The sequence below is a fragment of the Lissotriton helveticus genome, chromosome 10, assembly GCF_964261635.1.
Source record: "Lissotriton helveticus chromosome 10, aLisHel1.1, whole genome shotgun sequence".
NCBI classification, from domain to species: domain Eukaryota; kingdom Metazoa; phylum Chordata; class Amphibia; order Caudata; family Salamandridae; genus Lissotriton; species Lissotriton helveticus.
In genome coordinates, this window is record NC_136071.1 from 991,460,482 (window position 1) to 991,483,054 (window position 22,573).

At 43.9% G+C, this 22,573-nt stretch overlaps 1 protein-coding gene across 3 annotated transcripts in view; it reads right to left on the minus strand.

Moving 5' to 3' along the window:
- Positions 1-1,797: 1,797 nt before the first annotated feature.
- The window catches only part of LOC144784709 (ATP-dependent translocase ABCB1-like), a 916,046-nt gene continuing 895,270 nt past the window's right edge, over positions 1,798-22,573 (minus strand). For all 3 annotated transcript variants that reach the window (XM_078663661.1, XM_078663660.1, XM_078663662.1), the window contains 2 exons: positions 16,747-16,893; positions 1,798-4,401 (listed from right to left, as the gene is read on the minus strand). In XM_078663661.1, the coding sequence (XP_078519787.1) occupies positions 4,204-4,401; positions 16,747-16,893 (345 nt within the window). In that variant the 3' untranslated portion in view covers positions 1,798-4,203. The remainder of the gene's footprint in view (positions 4,402-16,746; positions 16,894-22,573) is intronic.

The window sequence follows — 22,573 nt, forward strand, 5'->3', positions numbered from 1 at the left end:
GTTTCTAAGGTTATATTTCCTGTCAGAGGGCTCCTGTTGAGAGGACTCACCTCGTGATTGTGATGCATTCTGCTTGTTTTTTGACTGTTTATTATCCCAATTCATTTTTGAGGAATCGGGTGCCTGCTTTGATTTGTCCTTTTCAGGATGTTCCAATAATTGTGGTTTCTCAGGTCTAGCTCCCAAATTATCTCTACCTCATCAAAGCAGAGGTCTCTTCGATAATTGAAGTAATTCCTGCTCCTGTTGTGCAGGTGTGCATTTCCTCTGGTGTGCGCGTATAGCCACCTCTGCTGCCTCGCTTGTTTATGTTGGCTAACATAATCGTTGATACCTGGGCAAAATTGCTTAGCAATTTCATCCCCAAGTCCAGGGCAGGTTTTGCCCCATATTCGTTCTATTTTTGTTTTAATGCCTCTTGTATGACTGAAATTGAGGGGGTATCATGCATTCTGGTATAAATAGCAGCGAAAACTGTACCCATGTGGTACAATTCTCTATCGAGGGAGTTATTCCCATTGGCAAACAGATCGTCAGTATTCTGTGTTTTTCTTGAGGGCCTGTGTGGGGATACATTGCCTTAAGCTGTCCTATCTTCTGTGCTATCCACATTGGCATTTGCTCATGTTTAGTGGGCATTCTTACCAAAATCGCGTTCCACGTTTGTGGGGTGTTTTTAACTGCGGTTCCTTGTAATTGACCAGCTTGAGTGACCCTATAGGTTAAAGTGTGAGTGTTCGCATGAAGAATTGTATACGATTTCTGTATAAAATTATTTCTTTGTGAAGTGGACATACGTCTGCTGCTGGCAATGTGTCAATCTCTGGATGCAGTATGTAAGCAGCTAGAGCCGGCCAAGTCGCTCTGTCTCTGCGGAGTCTCACTTTATCTGTGTTATGAGGGAGGCCGCCCTTAAACCAATGTATATGTTCTTAGTATTTTAGCGAGAGTTCTTTTCCCTCCTATGGACAGTATTCATCTGGTATTTCCTCCGGAGTATAAGAATGAAATGTCTTTGTACGTGCATCCTGCAAGTGGGAATTAGACCCAAAAATAGAACACCTGTTCTGAATGCCTAGTTTCCCATAATCATAAAGGTAGCAGTCCCGCCTAACGCTGAGAGACAAAAATCTTATAATTTTGTAGCAGGCAACTTCCTTCTCAGCTTACTCTCTAATAGTACCACTTGTATCACTATCACGTGTGTCTGCCCTTTGAGATATTATGGGTGGAAGCTCTATGAAAAAAGAGAAGGTTTTGCACAGTGTGGAGAATTATAATCCTTCAAGCTTGAAAACCCCTACAGCCAGTACAGAGAGTATACCGTATACCTACTCAGCTGTGGCAGATTTTTCCCTCCCCACTCCAGACATCTCTAAGTAAATGTAAGTAGTGGTCTTTGAGAAAGCACAACTGAACTACTCAGATTTGACCGTTAAATAACAACCAAACCAATGTTGTTGGCGCCTGTTTGTGTAGTTCCTAAACAATCTTTATATGATCTGTGCATTTAGACAGCATAAACTAAGGGCTAGCTGTCCAGACTGATTCCAGACACCCCTGAAGGTTATGTTAGTCTGTAGACTATCTAGCTCACAGTACCACTATAAGCCCCACAACCTTACCAAGGAGCGAATAGTTTCTGGCAACCATCAAACATGACAAACCTAATGCCTCAGGGGTCGTGGAAACAGTGCAGCCCTTTTTGCTCAGTCACTCGTGCTCACTCGGTCACGGAGAGATATACAGAATAAGCAGTGGGGACGTTTTCAATAAGCATTTATTGAACCAGCGTCATTCTAGTATAAAATACGTGTGATGCAACAACCATTAGACAGAAACAGATATGTGCGACTAGAAGCAGCAACAGAGTAAATAAAGCAGTGAATAGATGCAGGCATATAAATACATGGCAGTAATCATGAGTCCTCCTGAGATGCAAACTTTAACTAAACGTTCATGAGTGTACCTAGCATGTATGTAGCTGTAGAGCCAACAATCTCTCTACAAAATAGCCATCCCCATTACCTGATGGGAGAGAATGAAGGACCCCATCTTGGTCTCCAGTTAGACACCGCCCTAAGGGATGTCCGACCACTTTGTGCTGGAGTGTCTGTGGGTAGGAATTTCAGCATCTCATGTCAGCATGGAAACTTCTCCTCTGGTTTGCCCAGGAAAGTTGTGTTACTTATATACCCGAAAAGGTACCCTCAGGGGATCTACCTAGCTATGTCATGGTACTGTGGGCCTGTCATCTAAGGATGACGATAGCAGTGACTTTTGAAGAGTTATTAGGCAGAAGATTGTAATCCTTCTGTGGTACTAAGAACCCTCATGCATATTTAATTAGGCTAGTTTTCGAAGAAAACCACATAACATTTATTTAGAAAATAAGTAGGTAAAAGGTGAGCACCAGAGCCATTATGTATAGCAAGGTCATGCAACTACCTTGGCCTATATTGGGGTACGTGGGGACTCATAACACACACACACACACACACACACACACAAATACATATGGGGATCCAAACCACTAAAGGGTGGTAAAACAAGGGTAACATTCACCAAATGTGGGTGAATAGGCAGATATGCAATACATCTTGCATGTGGTCAATTGTTTGCTGATTATCACTTGGTTGGTAGTAGAAAAGTGAACACAAGTGTGACTTGTTGAATTTTTTTCATGTTCACAAGGACTATTGCACATTGTCACAATCATTAGATGATATTTTCAGGGCTGTCATCAATGATGTCATCTGAGATGTCATCTGTGATGTCATTTAACATCATGAGAGATGTAAATGTTGAGGTCATAAGATGTGCATGGCAGGGGCGGAGTTATTGTTAGTTTACTAAATTACAACGTGCAAATTTCAGAGGTTATTTGGTTTTTAAAAGGTAATGCCTATCTGATTTTCACTTATTACTCTACCTAACTATAAGTCTACCTTAACCTTTGTTTTTTCAGTGAATTTCAGTGTATATTTTATCATATTATATGTTGTGAATCAGTTCAAATCCCACAGGCAGCATGTGGGCAATGACTCGCTGTGAAGGGCTTTCAACCATGTGCAGCAGGGTATTGGCCTCATTGAGTTGCCTCGGGTCTGTCCTTGCATCCAACACCCCCTGAGGGTTGCTAGCTGTCCCACTGCACACTGCCTTCGGCCATTTGCAGTGGGGGGTTAACCCTGCACCCAACTCACTATAGGTGGCCACCCCCATCAAGCATGCCCTATGGCCTCTACAATGGTGGTTGGCCTCACGGTTTGGTTTGTGTCCAGTTCCTTCTTATCTACTTTAAAAAAATATATTTCTCTGTATCATGATACTAAAGGTTAGGCTTTGCTGGAGACTATGGTACCAGGCTCTTGTACCAGCAACACAAACTAACTTTTTTTTAAAAATGTTGCTGTAAGGGAGAGTCTTTTTGTGGGATTAGCCCACTTAGCATCCAGTGATGATGCCTCAACATTTTCTTCATGTTGCAAGTGTCCAATCAGATAATTTCAGTACTAAGGTACTTGTACTGGAATGGCAAAACTAGAATGACAGACCCGAGTAAAAGTGTACTCATCCAGTCAGAAGGGCCTATGTTTTACTTTTGGTACTATGGTAGTTCTGTGTGATCCCACTGGACCAACCATCCCAGTAGCTCGAATTCTTCTCGCCTAACTGAGCCCCTCTTTTAAACTCTAATGTCTGGAAAATGTCTTCTGAGTAAAGTTCTAATAATCTGCAAAGTTGAGTGTAATTTGTTGAGCCATTTTTTCTCTATCAGAGAGCAATCCTTTCTAAAAGAATTAACATGGTAAACTGCACTTTTGGGACCCACTCCTTTTCTTATCCCCTGCTTGATGATAGGTGAGAAACATTCCATGAAGAAGCCAAAGTAGATGAGCTTTAATTTTTTGGAAAGTTCCAGCAAATTTGTCAAATGATGCCAAAAGTATTAAAGAAACATTAAAATGTCTTTCTGATGGAAACTCTGATCTAATTATAACTACACAGTGGCAACTACCAGTGTGTGTGTGTGTGCATGCGTGTGTGTGTTCATTTATGAATCACAGAACCTTACATGGAATTAATTTATTTTTCTTGAGCATTCATGTGACTGCTACTTTTTTTTTAAATGTACCGTATTAGAAACATTAGTACATAGAATTTCTTATCTGTGTATCCCATGGTGACAATTGTAAACGTTTAATGGGAAACCTGTGCATTTATCAAATCATAGTATATCCCTTGCTTTGCTACTAATTGACTATGTGTCCCTTGCTCCACTACTTTTCCAAGGTGAATGACAGCTATCATATCAGCATTCTTCACAGTTGACAAGCGGTGAGCAATAACGATGCAGGTTCGTCCCTGTCTGGCATCGTCCAACGCTTTCTGGACAATCTGCAAAAAGAATGTGGGACATGTTATATGGATCTAAAAGACCTACATAATTAACACCACATTCAATAGATGGCTAGCTATATAGTTCATTATCCCATTGAAGAAGCATTATAATGCCCATGCCAACATACATTGTGATTAGAACATGCTGCTCTGTGCCACGTTTGCGGGTGTGTTTCAGCACTTTTTCATTTAGGCGTACTTACCGGTGCAACAACAGGAAGCATTTACCAATTAAAAAAAAACAATATGGCTTGCAATATTCACAATTTTAGAGACGTATCTATTGCTATTAAGCCATTTACAGGCTTGGTAAAATAACTGAGAAACTCGGTTTTAAAAACTGCTGCTAAGTAGAGGCTTCTCAAAAAGATCTGACAGAATATTACACATACACCTCACCAATAGCAACCCTTACTTGTGAATAATATTTTTATTTAAAGATGAGCCTTTGAGTAAGATCCGGTACACTCATGTACTAACTTATTTGTCTGAAAAAAGTTCCATTAAAATCAGGGTTTGGGGGACTGAAACACGTTGATTCCTAGAACCACAGCCATGGATTTTCACAAGTGCTCTAGAAACCGAATTTTCCAGGGAGGAAATATTTAAACGAAACAATGTTTTCCAAAAGGGTTCAGATCTGCCTTACATGAGGGTGTAACCAAAATCACCTGCTCTATATAAGTAAGGTGACAATTAGAAAGCATATTTTGATGTTGATGTACTGAAATGAAGGGATTGTTCATTTTGGACATAGTTTTATTTAGTAAAATCCTTATGTGCTAATGTACACATTAATGAACCTTGTGTTGTATCAAAATCAAATTCACCTTACTCTGTATGTAGCTGTGTTATGAGTACAGAGAGCTAATGAATACCAACACTAATAGGTTTTTAAAGAAAGCTACACCCTGGCACAAACAAGGGGCACTAAAACTACTACTTAACTTAGGCTTTAGCTCAATACAAGTTCTCTCTGGCAATGTGGCTCAGATTTATTGAGAGTCCATGCATCACAGGGCAGCAAGCAAAGTTGCTGCACTAGGGGAACTTGTGAGAGCCAAACTGCACCATATCTATAAATAATTAATGCAGTCTGGTTTCTCCATGCACTGCCACATTTTTCTCCACCATGCATCGATGCAGGTACCCCTGCACCCTAGTACAATGAAATCTGTACTGTCGTCTGCATAGTTTTTGCATTCAAGACCCATCTACTGTGACAAAGAAATATGGTGCGGATGCCCCTATAGTGACACAGCCCTCAAGGGTGCCATGCTGATTTCAACTCCTTCAATGCAGCTCCGCCACTTTCCATCTAGTCCTGATGAACGTCCACAGAACCCTTAGTGCCATTTACTAATTAGGGGTGAAACATGTTGACCTAATTTATGGTTTAGGGTCATAAATTCTTCTTTATCACTCAAGATATGTCTTAATCTGTCCCTGAAACACCTTTATTAAAGGGATAACTGGGTATTTGTAGGTATTTGTTATCCTACATGTCAGTAGCCATTATCTCCAAAGGGCTCCCTGGAACATGGTTGAAACCTACCTGGTTTTAGGGACCAGGATGCAACCTGATGATGAAGCATGCCACTACTACAGTGTGTGAGGGTCACCAATACAAACAAGCATTCAGTTTGTGGCCTTACATATGTGGTTATAAAGTCCTATTTTATCCATAGTTCCACTCCAAGTGGTGGGATTATAGTGGTTGTAAGTTTTTGAGGGGGCTAAAGTTGGGTTCATCGTCTATTCTTGTTCAAGGTCTTTCACATTTGCACACATTGTATTAAATTAGCTTTGTGCATAGTGACCACATTCCCTACATTTCTTGTGCGTGGTATAGTGTATTCATTGATATTTAAGATCACGAGGGGCATATCTACAAGGGATTGCACCACTGGAGCATCACTTTTTAAGGCACTCTGGTGGTGCAATGCCCTTCTCAATATTTACAAGGCATCACTAAGCTACTTTACTTGTAAATACTGTACCCTTTGATGCAGTTTTCTGTGTCAAAAGGGCGTGTAATGGGTATTGTAGTGGGGGTATCCATGCTTTTTGACACTGCCCCAGATTTACAAGATATGGTAAATGTGACGCAGTGCCAAAAATTAACGCCATTGAAAGGGTGGCATTAGAATGGCACAATGAAGAGAAACACTTTTAGTTCTCGTTTTTTGCTCTTTCTAGGTGTGCTGCATTCTTCAGCACACATAGAAGGAGCAAATCGCCATTAAGGATTGTTTATGTGCAGGAAGGGACACCTTCCTGCACATAAACAATCATCCCTGAAACAAATCAATCTATGGTGTGACGGTGCCTGCTCTGCGGCTAGACAGCTTTTTCAGTGCCAGCGCAAGGGAAAACACAGGGGTGCACTGTATTTTTGTAATGATGGTGCATCCCTGCATTTTTTAAATGATGCAGTGCAGCTGCATTGCTAGCAGCCACACTGTGTAATTTCTTTGTACATATGCCTCATGTTTGAAGAGAGCGTTTGCCTTGCAGCTGATGTTATACTTTGAATGACTGCCTTTGGCTTACTAGATTAATGGAGGTGATGAGAGCCCCCCCCCGTCTAGGGGAGGGGGCCTTTAGTGGCATTTTCGTGCTAGAGGAGGTGGCAAGAGAGAGGCTGGGCCAGTGCACAGGGGAGTGGTCAGCAGGAAATATGAGGAAGTAGGGCAAGGTCTGAGTGCGTCACTTAGGTGCGCAGGCAGCCTCCCCCAGGGAAAGGAATAAGAGCTAGGATCATGAGGGAGAAGCCCTCTTTGTCATCTTGCCTCGGCGCTGCGGGTCGCAGCCAGAAGCAAGTTGCTGGTCTACTCGCTGTTGCCCAGGTGAGGGGAAAACATTTTTTAGGAGGCCCCCTATCTTGGTTTGTGGGACCAGGGGAAATGAGTAGAAAAACAAGGAAAGTCCCGTAATTGAGCAATATAGCTATTCTATCAGTTAGAACAATCAATAAAAACACAAAAGTGCGACTAGAATGGTCAGGCAAAAAACAATCTAATATTGGTTTTGTTGTTTTTGAGAGAGGCAAGGTAGAACTAAATGAAGTTATAACACATATAAATAGGGCCAATGCACTAGCTTAAAGGTAGACAAACAGGCTGTTGTCAAGAAAGTAAAAATTTTAAAGTATTTATTACATACAGCAGATTAGAAACAGTCTAAAGTTAATAGTGTGTTTTAAAAAAAAACATATTAATCAACATAGGTATACATCACAATATTTAATCATCAATAGCATTATACATGATTGCAACAAGTTACAAAAAATGTTTAAAAATGTAAAAAAACTTTTAAAACAAGAATCAGGAACAAACAAATGTCGACGCGGCATTTCGTTTTTTTGTGAATACAGACACCTTCTTCAGGACAGATTCTTTATGTTAAAACTATATCGGACTCAGCTATATGCTGAAGTCGTTGCGCTAGACCCAGATCTCTGTCTGGATAGATCGATATGTTAGCGTATATATCCTTGGTTTAAGGAACTTTAAAATGGTTAATCCCTTGAATCACTGGTTGTCCAGAGGAGGCACCGATATATTAGCAATTTTTCCCAATTGACTTTCATAGGTATAATGTAGAAATCGCTGCAGCAGAGAGCCTTCTTATAGTGTGGCAGATGCGGACCTGGGGGTTGACCTCCCTGGTTACCGTGTTTAATCTTTTAAAAATGGTACGGCCTCCCTGCTCTTATCCGGACACCAGTCTTTTACTCCTGCTACAAATAGCAAGCTATTTTTAGCAGGAGGAAAAGACTGGTGTATCTACCATATACATATCGATGTAAATGTAAATGTAAATTGATACTTGTATAGCGCACTACTCACCCACAAGGGTCTCAAGGCGCTTGTACGAATACCGCTGTGGAACCCATCCTGGTTTTCCCTGTGAGGTGTCCACTCCTGGGCACCTCCAAGGTGGAGGCCAGGCATCCTTAGCGTTGTGGGGGCCGTTGTGGAGATTAAGCAAGTTATTGCCCAGAGTTGCAGAGTGGGACTCCATGATTGGAATAGGCACCGAGGCGAGAATTATCAGGTCTGTGGAATTTTGAGCCCAAGACCCGCCGAGGCAGGGAATTGAACCCTGGTCCCGGGCTAGACCTCTGCATCAGGGTCTGCCGCTCTAACCATTGAGCCACACTTCTCCATTGATCTATCCACACAGAGATCTGGGTCTAGCGCAACGACTTCAGCATATAACTGAGTCCGATATAGTTTTAACATAAAGAATCTGTCCTGAAGAAGGTGTCTGTATTCACAAAAAAAAAAAAAACGCCGCATCGACATTTGTTTGTTCCGGATTCTTGTTTTTAAAGTTTTTTACATCTTTAAACATTTTTTGTTATTGTTGCAATCATGTATAATGCTATTGATGATTAAATATTGTGATGTATACCTATGTTGATTAATATGTTTTAAAAAAAACACACTATAAACTCTAGACTGTTTCTAATCTGCTGTATGTAATACATACTTTCAAATGTTGACTTTCTTGACAACAGCCTGTTTGTCTACCTTTAAGCTAGTGCATTGGCCCTATTTATATGTGTTATAACTACATTTAGTTCTACCTTGCCTCTCTCAAAAACAGCAAAACCAATATTACATTGTTTTTTGCATGACCATTCGATTCGCACTTTTGTGTTTTTATTGATTGTTCTAACTGATAGAATAGCTATATTGCTCAATTACGGGACTTTCCTTGTTTTTCTGCCCAGGTGAGGGGGCCTCACGGTGTAGTCTAGATTGAGGAAGTGGTGTTCACTTGGTGGTTCATTTGGTTTGTAGTGTAGGCTATGCTGAGGTTTTCATGCACGTGTTTGTGACACAGAGTGTTTTTGTTGCTGTCCTGCCCAGGCGAACTCTGCGGAGGCCGTGGTTTAGGGTGTGAGTGAAATATACAGCTTTGTCAGATGGCGAGTGCTCGTTAAGTCACCCATGGCCATGGAGTGTAGTGCATTAATTAAAATGGAGCGGGGGGGATTAATTCTTTGGTGTGTGTTGCTTCTTTGGGGTGGATTGCTTTTTCCCATATCACATGCTTTTTTCCTATTGATTGCTCGTGTGATTGAAGTGCATTACTTTTAAATTTGAACCGCTAGTTATTATAATGTCAAGATTTGACCATGTTGCTACCAAATTAGAACGTTCTTTTGGTAGATGTTGCCTGTATCCAGGGTTGTGATGTATCTTCATTATAAACAATTTGGAAACCTAAGCATTTTCATCACTAGGTGCAGCTCAACCCTCGGTGAGCAGGTTTATGGTATCAACTGTTTTAGTTTTGATGTTTTCGCAAATATAGCCAGACACTATGACGGTCTGCCCACTGGGCTAGAGAATGTTTCTAAACCCAGCAATCTTGGCACGTCAAGTTTCATGTCTTTTGCAAGCGCATTTTAAAAGTGCAAAAGTAAGATGCTACATGATTTTGTACACACATCTGGTCTCATCCTGCTATGCTCCTTGTACAGTCTGGTTGATGATCCCTTTCATAGTTTTTTTCAGGAGGGATAAGGTCAGTTTATATTGATGTCAGACCTACGATTATTTTACAGGAGTTTTTCATGTTCTGTGATATTTGCAGTATTTATTTACAACGATACCTACACAGGCCATTAATGTTGATTCAGATTTTATTTTATGCTCAAGTGATTTGGGACCATGCGTTGAGGGCTCTCAAGTTCCAGCCTTCTCTTAGAAGTCTGTCTTCTTTTCCATCTCCTATAGCAGTTTTACCACTGTCTCTTGCTAATCCTGCTTTTATATTCTGATGATCATTAAAGGCTTTTCATTTGGATGATTAATCATGAATGGTTGGTTGATCATGGTTAGGTTTAAAGATAATGGGTATTACTCCGGTTTCAGTATAAATATTAAAATACCCTAATCAGGGAAGGTGTATTTTTGAGGTTTTATATAGTCAAACATTCTTTTTAATTATTAGGCCGTTTAGTAGATTCTTGAGTTTTGCTTGGAGGTAGAAGCACTATGGCTGTTATTGATTGATGATGTTGCAAGATTTTAATTATCTTAAGAGCCCTTCGGAGTGTATTTGTAGAACAACGTTTTTCGGAGATTCCTCATTTACACCCAGTTGTAATTCCTCGCTTTCCAGAATTACTTGTTTTTGTTTCAATGCTTGATTCTGTTTCATCTTGTGACTGAGTCTCTGCCGTTTGTCGTTGTATGTGATTGATTCCTAGTTATTTATGCTTTTGGCCATGTCGCTTGAACAGTCATTATTGTTATGTTGTCCCTTGCTTAGCACCAGGGGCATCACTAAAGCCCCTGTGGATCAGAGGACTCCCAACCCTAAAGTGCCCCCAAACCCTGAAGTGCCCCCCCTAAACCCTTAAGGGGCCCGATTCATCCCAAGGCCACCTGTGAGATAAGGAATACTTAGGGGCCCCTCACCACATTCTGCAGGCGGGTCAATCATTTTATGTTATGCCACTGCTTACCACACACATATACAGGACTGGACTGGGAACCCAAAGCAGCCCTGGCAATATTGATGGACCAGCCCTCCTGCAGCTTTTACTACTGAAGGCCGATATAGCAGCTCCAGTGAAAAACCAGCCCCCAGTAACAAAAACAAAAGTCGCCCCTTACCCTTTCAACCTCCTGGGGAAATGCCTGATGCCTGCTACGGCTAGTCAAGCCTGCACATATAGATGGTTGACTTATGCCAGTAGCTGAAATGCTATAGCAAGTTTTAAGCAGCTCCTGTGTTTAATCTGTTTGGTGTTTTTCAGAGATAGGGAGCTGTGCAGAAAGCTCATTATGCAATTCTATTCTTACTGGGTGTAGATCTTACTTTTATCCGGAGAAGACCAAGATCCTGGGCTTTGGGAAAAGAGTACAATAGTTCACGTGGTACCTAGATCACATGGGAGGTGGAGCAAGTCGACCAATATAAATAGTTGGGTTTGACTTTTAGCAGGAACTTGAAATGGGACACGCATTGGGACTGTACTAAGCAGAAGACACCACTGCAGGCCAGCCTATTGTCTAGATTCAAATGGAAATTTGGGGGGTGTCCCATATCCCACTATTGAGGGCTTATGAAGGGGACAGATCTCCGCTGGGCTTCTAAGGAAGAGAGATCTTTTCCCTCAATCCCCTCTGTCAGTGGGACCAATTAGAAGGGGCAAGAGACTATGGTCCAGGGCGTAAGGCGAGAGTTCAATCTAGTCTCCTGGAGTCTGCTGTCCTTCACTCAGGTCTGAAGATACTTACATTGTCTCTCAGAGGAAAATGAAGTGATCAAAGTATCTAAAGACAACTGGGAGGAGATTCAAGGTTGACTCATGTACTGATCTGTTACCTTCATTTCCCTCAAACTTCGGGAGCAAGTCCACGCTATATAAAACTTTATAAATAAATAAATTCTAAATAAAGTAAGGAGTAGTGTGTCCTTTATAAAGAATCTCCGTTCAGCTGCCCTGCTTCCTGCCGACATAGATAAGGTGTTCGACTCCCTGAGCTGGGTGTATTTATTCCAACTCCTCGAGGCAATAAACTTGGAGCCTCGCTTCTTGGCTTACGTGCGCCTGCTATACAAGGATCTCACGGCGTCGGTCCGGGTTGCGGGGCACCACTCACAGCCTTTTTCTATCCAGTGGGGCACTAGACAAGGCTGTCCCCTGTCCGCATTATTGTTTGCTCTTGCTATTGTGCCCCTGGTGGTGTGGGTTAGGAGTGACCCGGCCCTTCGAGGGTTCGACTGGTCACAGTTGCACTCGGACCGCATAGCTTTATATGCGGACGATGTCCTTGTTTTCATGACTGATCCCTGGTACTCGGGACCCCGTATATTGGAAATCTTCCGGGTTTTTGGGGGAACTTTGGGCCTCCATGCTAACCCCGCCAAATCTATATTATTCCCGGTGTACGGGCATCATGGACGCGAGTCCTGGGCATTGCAGCTTTCCCGGGCGATGGATGGCTTTAAATATCTCGGTATATATATTTCCCCATGTCAGAAAGTCTCCTGGGCACCCAATATTACTTCGCTATTGGCTAGCCTTAACAGCGAAACCACTGTGTGGTCGCCTCTCCCTATATGGGCGCTCAGCCATTTTTAAAATGGCGTCGCAGGCCCGTATTCTGTATCGCCTCCAGAATTACCCATATCCCATACCGCGCTCATGGTTCGCACAAGTCGCAGCCTTACAAAATATATTCATGTGGAACGGTGGGGCGATCAGAGTGGCGCTCTGTACATGTACACAATCCACATATTGTGGTGGGATCGCCGCAGAAGCAGATATTTATGCCTATTATGTCGAGTCCCATATTCTGGTAATAAACAAATGGTGGTATAGCTCCCCCACGGATCCAGCATATTCGGCTGAAAATGCTGCTATGGATCAGGTTCTTCTCCTCCACCTGTTGAACTGTTCAGTTTGTCTCGATCATCTGCCACCGGCTGGCAGAGTGGTGATACAACTCTGGGGGGCTAAGACCCGACAGATGGGCTGGGAGGGGACACTTACTCAAATGACTCCCTTAAGGCAGGGCACATACCTCCGATCCGTGACTACATTAAAAAGGTTTAGAGGGTGCACTGCGTCGGGATCTCGACCCTCGGTGATGTAACGCGGGGCACCACAATGAAATCTTTTCAACATCTACAGGATGATTTCGATTTACACAAATCACAATTCTAAAAGTTCCTTCAACTCTGACACGCACTTCTACCCCAGATAAACACATTAGAATCCCTCCCTGAGTTTCAGCCCATTGAGGACCGGTTGCTTACAGGAGACCTAGGATCCCACAAGATCACACACGGCTATCAGACGCTGACAACCCATACATCCACCACACTGGACAAGACACGGTTTGCATGGAAAGCAGATATACCCAAAATCACCGACCATGATTGGGCCGAATCCATCACCAGCCCTATGGGTGCGGTTCTCTCCTTGCATTTTTTTCTTATTCAATTTAAGTACATACATTGTGCATATTACACCAGGGTACACCTATGGTGGATTGGCCTTATTCAGTCTCCCATGTGCCTGAAGTGCTATAGGAAGACGGGTTATTCCTACACATGGTTTGGAGCTGCTCAGCGTTACAGCCGTTTTGGCGCCAAATCTGTTCGTGTCTCCATCATGTGCTGTTATGGGATCTCCCACTAGACCCTGGCATTTTCTTGTTACATTCAACAGAGGACATTGAGGGGAACAGGTATAAGCAGCACCTCTTGTTTTTAGCTCTCACGGTAGCCAAGAGGGACGTAGCGCAAATGTGGAAAGCAACATTGCCCCCGACGAGGTTGGGCAAATGGAAAATTGAACTAGATATATGTATCGGGCCAAGATTGATGTTTCTGAAGGCCCGAGGGTGCCCAGCTAAACATTGCAAAATCTGGACTCGATGGGCAGACTATCATGGTATTGACCTTTTTATTGTTGCACAATATGACGAATACCCCGATTGCATGAATATGGAGACCAGAACCTGTCTGTAAGTTTTTCGTTTATGTCACCTACATGTTCGGTGGATGTTGTTATAAATTGGAAATATGGTTGTTGGAACTAGCTAAGTGTACATGTCTCTTGCCATGGTGGGGCTGCGACCCCTAAATATTGCAAAATAACCAAATAAACTTTGTTATTAAAAAATAAATCTCCATTCAGACTGTGGCACAAATATGTCCTGGTCCCCCTTCCCGTGCAAAAAGTATTGAAAGAGTCTGCAGTATTGGTAACCGAGATCAATGATCTGACTTATTTGAGAAAGAAACAGTCTATCAGCTTCTCAATTCCTACTCTAGGCAGGACATTGTCTTTCCAGATTTGATGCAGTTACCAGATGCCAGTTTATGGAATGAAATCTTAAGGGCTAAAGTGGGATGTAATGCAATTCATTCATCCATCCCATGCTGGGCCTTGGTCCAGCAGAACAGCGATCTCTGCCCCCGCAACCTGAACTTAAAAGGATCCCTATTGCACCTACTTATGGACTGTAATAAGATTTTAAGACCCTTGTCTTTTAAAATGTTAAACTGTTCAAAGGAGGAAAGCTGTTGAGTTATTATAAAAAATGTGTTATTTAGATGTGGTAGTAAGAATGGCTTGGTTTTTACTGTCTGTCAAACACCGTTTGAGTGATGAACTGTAGTGGGAGGGGGGTATCTCCCAGATAGATGTGGTTAAATCATGTATTATACCTGTTTTATGTGCTTTTATGCTATTGTCCAATTAAACTTGTTTTCTACCTACCTTACTTTGGATAGAATAGTGTGATACATGTTTGTGGTGGGGTTGATTTGTGAGGTGTAGGGTGGTCCCTGAAAGTTACATTCAGGTGATACATTTACTTTTTCAGACTGAGAAATTGGCTTGCCATATCTCAGAATTCAATGAGAATGTTCCTTTGTTATGTTTCTGCGTGTCTTCCATTGAAAACAGACTATGATGTTGATAAATGTATATTTGTTTCTTTTTCAATAATTGGTATATTGTTTGCTTGTAAATGTTGTTTTTATGGACTTTGTATTGAAGGGTGGTTAGGGTGTACGGAAAGTAATGATTATAAAAAGGGCGGATGGATTATGAGAGACAGGGTTGATCGATGAATGAGTGACACTATGCATGAGTGAGTGAAAAAGGGGATAAAGTGAAAGGGTAGATAGATGGATGAGCAAAAGAATGGTTTAGTGAAAGGATGGATGCTGGAACATTGTGAACCCCCAACATTAGCAAATACAGCCAGGGTGGAGTTCCTGATGGTCTCTTCTGTCTGCAATTTGACAAGTGAGAGAACAAAAGTATGGATGGATGTATGGATGGATGGGTGAGTGAAAAGGTGTACTGATGCATGAGTGAAAGGATGGATACATGAATCGCTGAATGAGTGAAAGGATGATGATTGAAAGGGAGGGTGGATGGATGATGAAAGGGTAGATGATGGATGAATGAGAGAAAGAAAGGATGGATGAGTGAATGAGAGGGTGGGTGGTTGGATGGATGGGTGGGTGAGTGAAAGAGTGGATGGAGAGTTGATGAGGAAAAGGATGGATGGATGAGTGAAAGGTTGGCTGAGTGAAAGGATGGATGGCTGAGTGAAAGGAGGGACGAGTGAAAGGGAGAATGGACAGATGAATGGGTGAACAGATGGATGGATGAATGATTGGATGGATAAATGAGCAAAAGGATGAATGAATTAGTGAAAGGAAGAATGGGTGGATGGATGAAAGAGTGGATGGATGAGTGAAAGGGATGGTGGATCGATAGATGAAAGTTTGGATGGATACGTGAAAGAATGGAGGATGAGAGGGTGGAAGGGCAGATGGATGAGTGAAAGGGTGGGCAAATGCGTGACAGGGAGGATGGCTGGATGAGTGAATTGATGGATGGACTTTTAATGGAGTGTACAAAAACATGGGAATTGAGGAAATAACATTTGCTCAAATGAACTTTATGATAAATTCCTATGCATATGGGATCCATGCTGCTCACTTATTGAAGGTAAAAACAAGCAAAGACTCACTTTATTCAGATTCATTTTTGTATAGTTTCTATCTTTGCGGTCCCTTTCTGTAACTTAGTTTTCTGCTCTGTCATGTGTTTTGTTTACAAAGTAGCTTTATCTTTGCATCCAGGTCTACAGCAAACTCTGAAATAGATGCAAAACAAGTTCAGCTCCTTAGTGAAAGAAGGCCATGGTATCTTCAATTTACTTTTCTATAAATTGCATATTGAGGGGGTAATGAGGAAGTCATTCAGGGACATTTGGCTACTAACTTGTTTGGAACATTGATACATCTTCTCGTTCCACCTGGGTCTAAAATGTTTGCTTTGGTCAAAGTTTTAGGGATAGTTTGAAACATACTAATAGGCTGTAAGGAGCATAATTGTGAAAAAATTTTCTCGGTAATCACAAAATTAATTGAAGATGGTAGCAAATAATTTTAGAAAACGTGGTAAAACACAAAAAATATGTTTCATTAAAAAACATGTAATTAACAGGATGTTGTTGCAGAAATATTTGTTCAATACATTCATCATAACACCTTTATGCAAGATTTTAGACCTACAGGCAAAATTTTGTAAAAGTGACAAACTGCAAATTTAGGAAAGGGATAGTTTATCACCATCGCAAATCTTTACGTGCAAAAATAAATATCTACACTACCTTACTACTCAATCATCATAATTTACATTGGTAAGAGAAATCATGAATGTGAATTGTGGTCATTGAGCTGAATTCTATGACAAATTTCCACAGTGACAAAGCCTCAACGTTTTACACCTTCTACATGAGTGAGCAAAATATGAAGCAGTATTATGATATTACAAACCTGTTCACTCTCAGTGTCGAGGGCAGAGGTAGCTTCATCAAGAAGCAGCACTTTGGGCTTTCGGACAAGAGCTCGAGCAATGGCAATCCTTTGTTTCTGTCCTCCAGAGAGCTGGGCTCCTTTATCTCCAACTCGTGTTTTGTATTTCTACATTTTTGGAAGAGAAAGGAGCAAAAGTATATTTCATCCAAAGTAACAGCAGCTGCACATGGACTGTACAGTGATTTTTTTTCTTCTGCTCAATAAGGAAACAACAGTTTGATCACAGCTACTCACGCTAAGTAGGATGTTTAATAGGCTAATGACCTGTAATATCATGTTTCCAGTAAGCTCAATCATTCCATGTTCATCTACACATTTTTCTGTCATAAGTGGGGTCTGTCATCTATTCATGCTTGTTGGACTTGGCCCTTTTTGCAGGGTCATCTCTAAACTTCTTGCTTTCCTCCTAGCCTTTTTGCTGACATGGTGGTGGTGGGGAGACACTTGCTGTTTGCTGGCCGGAGGTGGGAGAGCCCTCTGCGTGCTGTTTGCCTTAAAGACTGCTCCCTCTTTCTTTCTTGGAGACCTCGCGGTACCCGCTGCGCGGGTCCCGCATCGCCCGTGTGCCTGGGCGGCTGCTTTGCTTTCCGGTCTATCACCCCCTGGATTGAAGGCGGACAACAGGGCTGCGAGCGCCAGGTGAGGTACAGGGACTCCATTGCCCAGGAGTCCCTGCGCTGTCATCACCTGCACCTGGTCGCTCTCCCTGTTTGTCCCGCCCCTGAGCGCCGAGTCAAAGGCGCCTGCGGATCACCGTCCTGTGGGAGACACTTGCTGTGTGCTGGCCGGAGGTGGGAGAGCCCTCTGCGTGCTGTTTGCCTTAAAGACTGCTCCCTCTTTCTTTCTTGGAGACCTCGCGGTACCCGCTGCGCGGGTCCCGCATCGCCCGTGTGCCTGGGCGGCTGCTTTGCTTTCCGGTCTATCACCCCCTGGATTGAAGGCGGACAACAGGGCTGCGAGCGCCAGGTGAGGTACAGGGACTCCATTGCCCAGGAGTCCCTGCGCTGTCATCACCTGCACCTGGTCGCTCTCCCTGTTTGTCCCGCCCCTGAGCGCCGAGTCAAAGGCGCCTGCGGATCACCGTCCTGTGGGAGACACTTGCTGTTTGCTGGCCGGAGGTGGGAGAGCCCTCTGCGTGCTGTTTGCCTTAAAGACTGCTCCCTCTTTCTTTCTTGGAGACCTCGCGGTACCCGCTGCGCGGGTCCCGCATCGCCCGTGTGCCTGGGCGGCTGCTTTGCTTTCCGGTCTATCACCCCCTGGATTGAAGGCGGACAACAGGGCTGCGAGCGCCAGGTGAGGTACAGGGACTCCATTGCCCAGGAGTCCCTGCGCTGTCATCACCTGCACCTGGTCGCTCTCCCTGTTTGTCCCGCCCCTGAGCACCTCTTCCCCATAACAGGAGTGGGAAGAGCCGCTGCGCGGGAGCGCGCGGGAGCGCGCCCGGGAGAAGCCCGGGACAAGGGCGGGACCGTCTGTGGCCGTCCGGGGCCGAAGGAGGCCGGGCTGGGCCCACTCTCTTGGATTGTGACCATTACCTTTTTAGCTCAATTATTGACTAAGAGCCCCCGGCTGAGCGGAACTTATTACGACCATCATGCCGTCCCCGGTAAGAGAGAGTACCCCATCGAAACCGGGTGTAGCTAAAAACAGGACTCTTGAAAACTATTTTACCCGGCAAGTAGGGGAGGGGGATAAAGAGTGCAATCTGTCCAGGCTAAGGGCCGAACGGAGACGCTCAATTGACAACATGAAAAACACCCTCCTTGGAGATCAAGTTCTCACACCCAGGGAAGAGTTGTCTAGAATTGATGATGTCCCATTATTACTGAGGGATTGCACCAATATTTCACCAGGGGCAGTTATGAGTTTAGCCCCAGCCAATAGCCCGAGTCCAACTAGGACGAGAATTGACTTAGTGTCTCAACTTCCCCCAGCGCCCAAACCTAGGAAAGCCACATCTAAGTCGTCTAACACTCAAGTAGTTTTTGGGCCCCCCCCCCAATAAACGTAGGAGGAAATCTAAAGGTAAGCAAGGAAAGAGTCAACCCAAGGTTCTACATTCGGACTTTGGCAAGTCCCTAAAAATCCCAACGCTAGTAGGAAAACCACCGGTGGTTTCACACCCAAAACCCATTGTTTATAAGGATCCAGCTCCTGGTACGATAAAGGATACAGGAGCAGTCATTGCTAATATCCCCTTGTCTGTTGTCCCGCTTGGAAATGTAGAATTCCTGCTAAGGTCCCTGTTATTGCCGATCAGCGAGAGTATTAAAAAGATAGAGATCAGACTAACTATTCTGGAGGCGACATTAGGTAGTCTGAAAACTCAAGCTGGTCGACAGGGAGTGCAATCAGATCCCACTCTCCCTATCGTAGTGCCCCAACTGACGGCAAATAGTGTTGTCAATCCAGTCCCTTTACAAGCCGCGAATGTGGCACCCTCACAACAACAACTCTTAAGGCCAAAGCCTGTTGCATCTAAACCCCCCCCTGCCAATATGCCCATCCAATCGCCAGGACCTGTACCCCTGGTACACCCGGTAGGTAACACCATCCCAACCCCTTTAATGAAGCTCAACCTGAGACCACGCAGACCTAACCTACCCCCAGAGACTAACGCTCTTACGGTAGTCATGGCGGGTGTCCCCCCACTTGAGGTAGGGGAAAGGGAGGACTTTTGTGCCCTGAAAAGTAGGGTAATTAAGTGGTTAAATATAAACAGACCCCTTCCGATACATTTCAATAGTGAAATCATAATGGTAAGAAGGGTACCATGGGTGGGGAGAACACAAAAATCCATAAAAGGGGACTGTATATTAGTGAGTTTCAGGGATACAGGTACGGTGGAGTTTATATGTCAGGGCAAAAATAGCTCTAGGGAATCCACCATCCAAACCCTACATGTGTCGTTCTTTTTCCCAATTAGCCCGGTCCCATTTCAGTTACCTCAAACTCATGACACTTGGGAGAGGGTTGGGAGGAGGGGGAGACATCAGGCCTCACACCCTAGACCGATAGCTGGTCGACCGGAACAACCCTTTTATACTCACAACCAGTTCAATTGTCTGTATGGACTAGAGGGGGTCGATTGACACACAGATAACACCCCCCAGGGCTGTACTGAAAAGGGCGAGCTGGCAGAAATATTGGAGGAGCCAAGTTTAAAGGCTGCACAAACCTTGGCGATTGGGGTGGGGGATTCAATGTGTGTTGAACCTGAGGCAATAGTTAAAAACAATATAGGAGGGGTACATGAACATGCAATGCAAAGGCCATTGTTGGAAATAAGATCAAGGGACCAGGAGGGAGTCGAATGGAGGGGTGAGGGGGTGAGATTTATCTCATGGAACATAGCCGGTATAGCGGGCAAATTTTATAACAAGGAGTGGGCTGAGTACATTAGGAAATTTAATATTATATGTGTACAGGAGACATGGGCTGTGGAGAATAACTATCATCTGCAGGGTTACAAGTGTTTTTTTGTTCCCGCCCGGAAGTCTAGTTCTGGGAGAGCTATGGGTGGCCTGTCCCTTTATGCAGATTTAGCTCTTCCAGGCACTTGGTCCTTCCCAGACTGGTCCTCAAATGGGATCCAGGCAGTTCGGTTCCATGGAAAGGGGCTACGGTTTTCGGTTTTTTATTTGTATAATACCGAGTCAGCTAATAACCTCACCCCGGTATTGACTGAACTCGACCAAAGGCTGGGACAAGAAATCGGATCTCAGAACAAGGGCCCATCCCATGGGTTGGTGGTGGTGGGGGATTTTAATTGTCATCTCTGTCCGGCACTAATTAAAGCAAATACAGATTGGGAGCAATGCCCAATCCAGAAGGGGCCTCATTTTTCTCACTCATCGACTGGGGGCGCTCTCAGGTTGCTTCGGCTGAAGTATGACCTAGAGCATACCATCAATATGATAGGCCCACAGCCGGACGGCACACTCCCACCAACTTTTAAAGGCAGGGGCTGTTCATCTATTATAGATTACATTTTGGTCTCGAGATCCCTGGTTAACAAAGTAATTAGTGTAGGGATAGACTGGAACAGCTTCAGTGACCATAACCCGCTTGTTTTAACGCTTACATATAGGGCGGGACTAGGACCCAATGTACACCACTTAATAGGGGAAAGGGTCACTGACCAAGGCAGGAGACTGAAGTGGTCCAGAATAGATGGGGTAAAATTTTATAAAAACCTGAGCAATAAGGGCTTGCGGGCCATAAACGACTGCTTGGACCTGGAAGTACAGGGCGCAAGATTATTAGAAACGTTTGACCATATTGTAAATCTGATAGATGGGCTATTGAGGACCAATGTGCCCACACGTAACTTGGTCAATCCCCGGTGGTTTGATCAGAATTGCTCTAAAGCACTGAGGGAACTGAAATGCTCTCTTAAGTCAAAACCACGGGACCCACAAAAAATCAGGGCAAGCAGAGAGAAATACAGAATAGAGACCAAAAGGAGGAAACTCGCCTTGCAGGCAGAAGCCTGGGCAGATCTGAGAGAGGCTGGGGAAAGAAGGGACCTAGCGGGGTTCTGGAGAATCATTAATAATCCAACCTTTTTAGAAAATGATTCCCCGGAAATAGGGGCCAATATCCTTTCGGAGCAGTGGGTTACCCACTTTAGGAGTTTGTACAATCACGATCCTGGTACCTTTGTAGAGTTACCAGCAATTCAAAGCCATGCTCCCCGCTAGCGTTTACTCTTAAAGAGATTATTGTAGGGATGGAAAGCCTAACCAAGAATAAAGCCCCGGGTCCGGATGGAATTCCCCCTGACCTCTTTCTTAGTAACATAGACCTATGGGCCCCCTTGATGACTAGGGTCTTAAATGCTGCTATTTCCTGTGGTCTCCCCCCATCATGGTCTAAAGCGATTATTGTGCCAATTTTTAAAAAGGGCAATAAGGACGAGCCTAGATGTTATCGGCCTATCTCCCTGATTGACGTTTCAGCTAAACTTTTGGGAAGGGCAATTTTGAACAGATTGTCAGAGTGGACCGAAGAGAATAACACCTTCTCGGATACCCAATATGGGTTCAGGGCAGGGAGGTCCACTAGCGATCAATGCCTGAACCTATATATGCTGACTGCCAAATACACTCTGGCCAGTGATGAACCCATCTATATGGGATTCATGGACCTGGCAGCAGCATTCGACCACGTCAATAGAGGGAAATTGTGGGACATGATGGCAGGTTTGGGGATCGAGAGTGGTCTAATTACTATTTTAAGAGAGCTGCACAGTGACACCACGGCTACAGTAAGATTTAACAGGGAGGGGGGATTGTCTGAGTCCTTTCCATGTAAAAGTGGAGTCAGACAGGGTTGTATCCTTGCCCCTTTTTTGTTCTCCCTTTATATTAATAATTTAGAACAGTCTCTCTTGGGTTTAAAAGCAGATTCTCCAAGGGTCGGGTCGCGGCATATCCCCGTCCTGCTCTACGCAGATGACGCGGTCTTGCTTGCCCGTACACCCCGAAGTTTGCAAATTTTGATAGATGGGTTCGTTCAGTTTATGAGCGATCTGGACCTATCTGTCAACTTAAGCAAGTCTTATGTGCTCCTGGCAGGGAAAAAACCCTCCTCTAAATCCGTCTACACAATAGGTACCCATCGCTTAGAGGAGGTTAAAACGTTCTCCTATCTCGGAGTAACCTTCGATGGTGCTCTACAATTCAAGCCCTTGGTGGAAGAACGCTGCAATAAAATGATCGCCTCCAATGGGGCTATAGCCGGTTATGGCAGGAGGCTGGGCAGGTGGAGCCCGGAACAGATG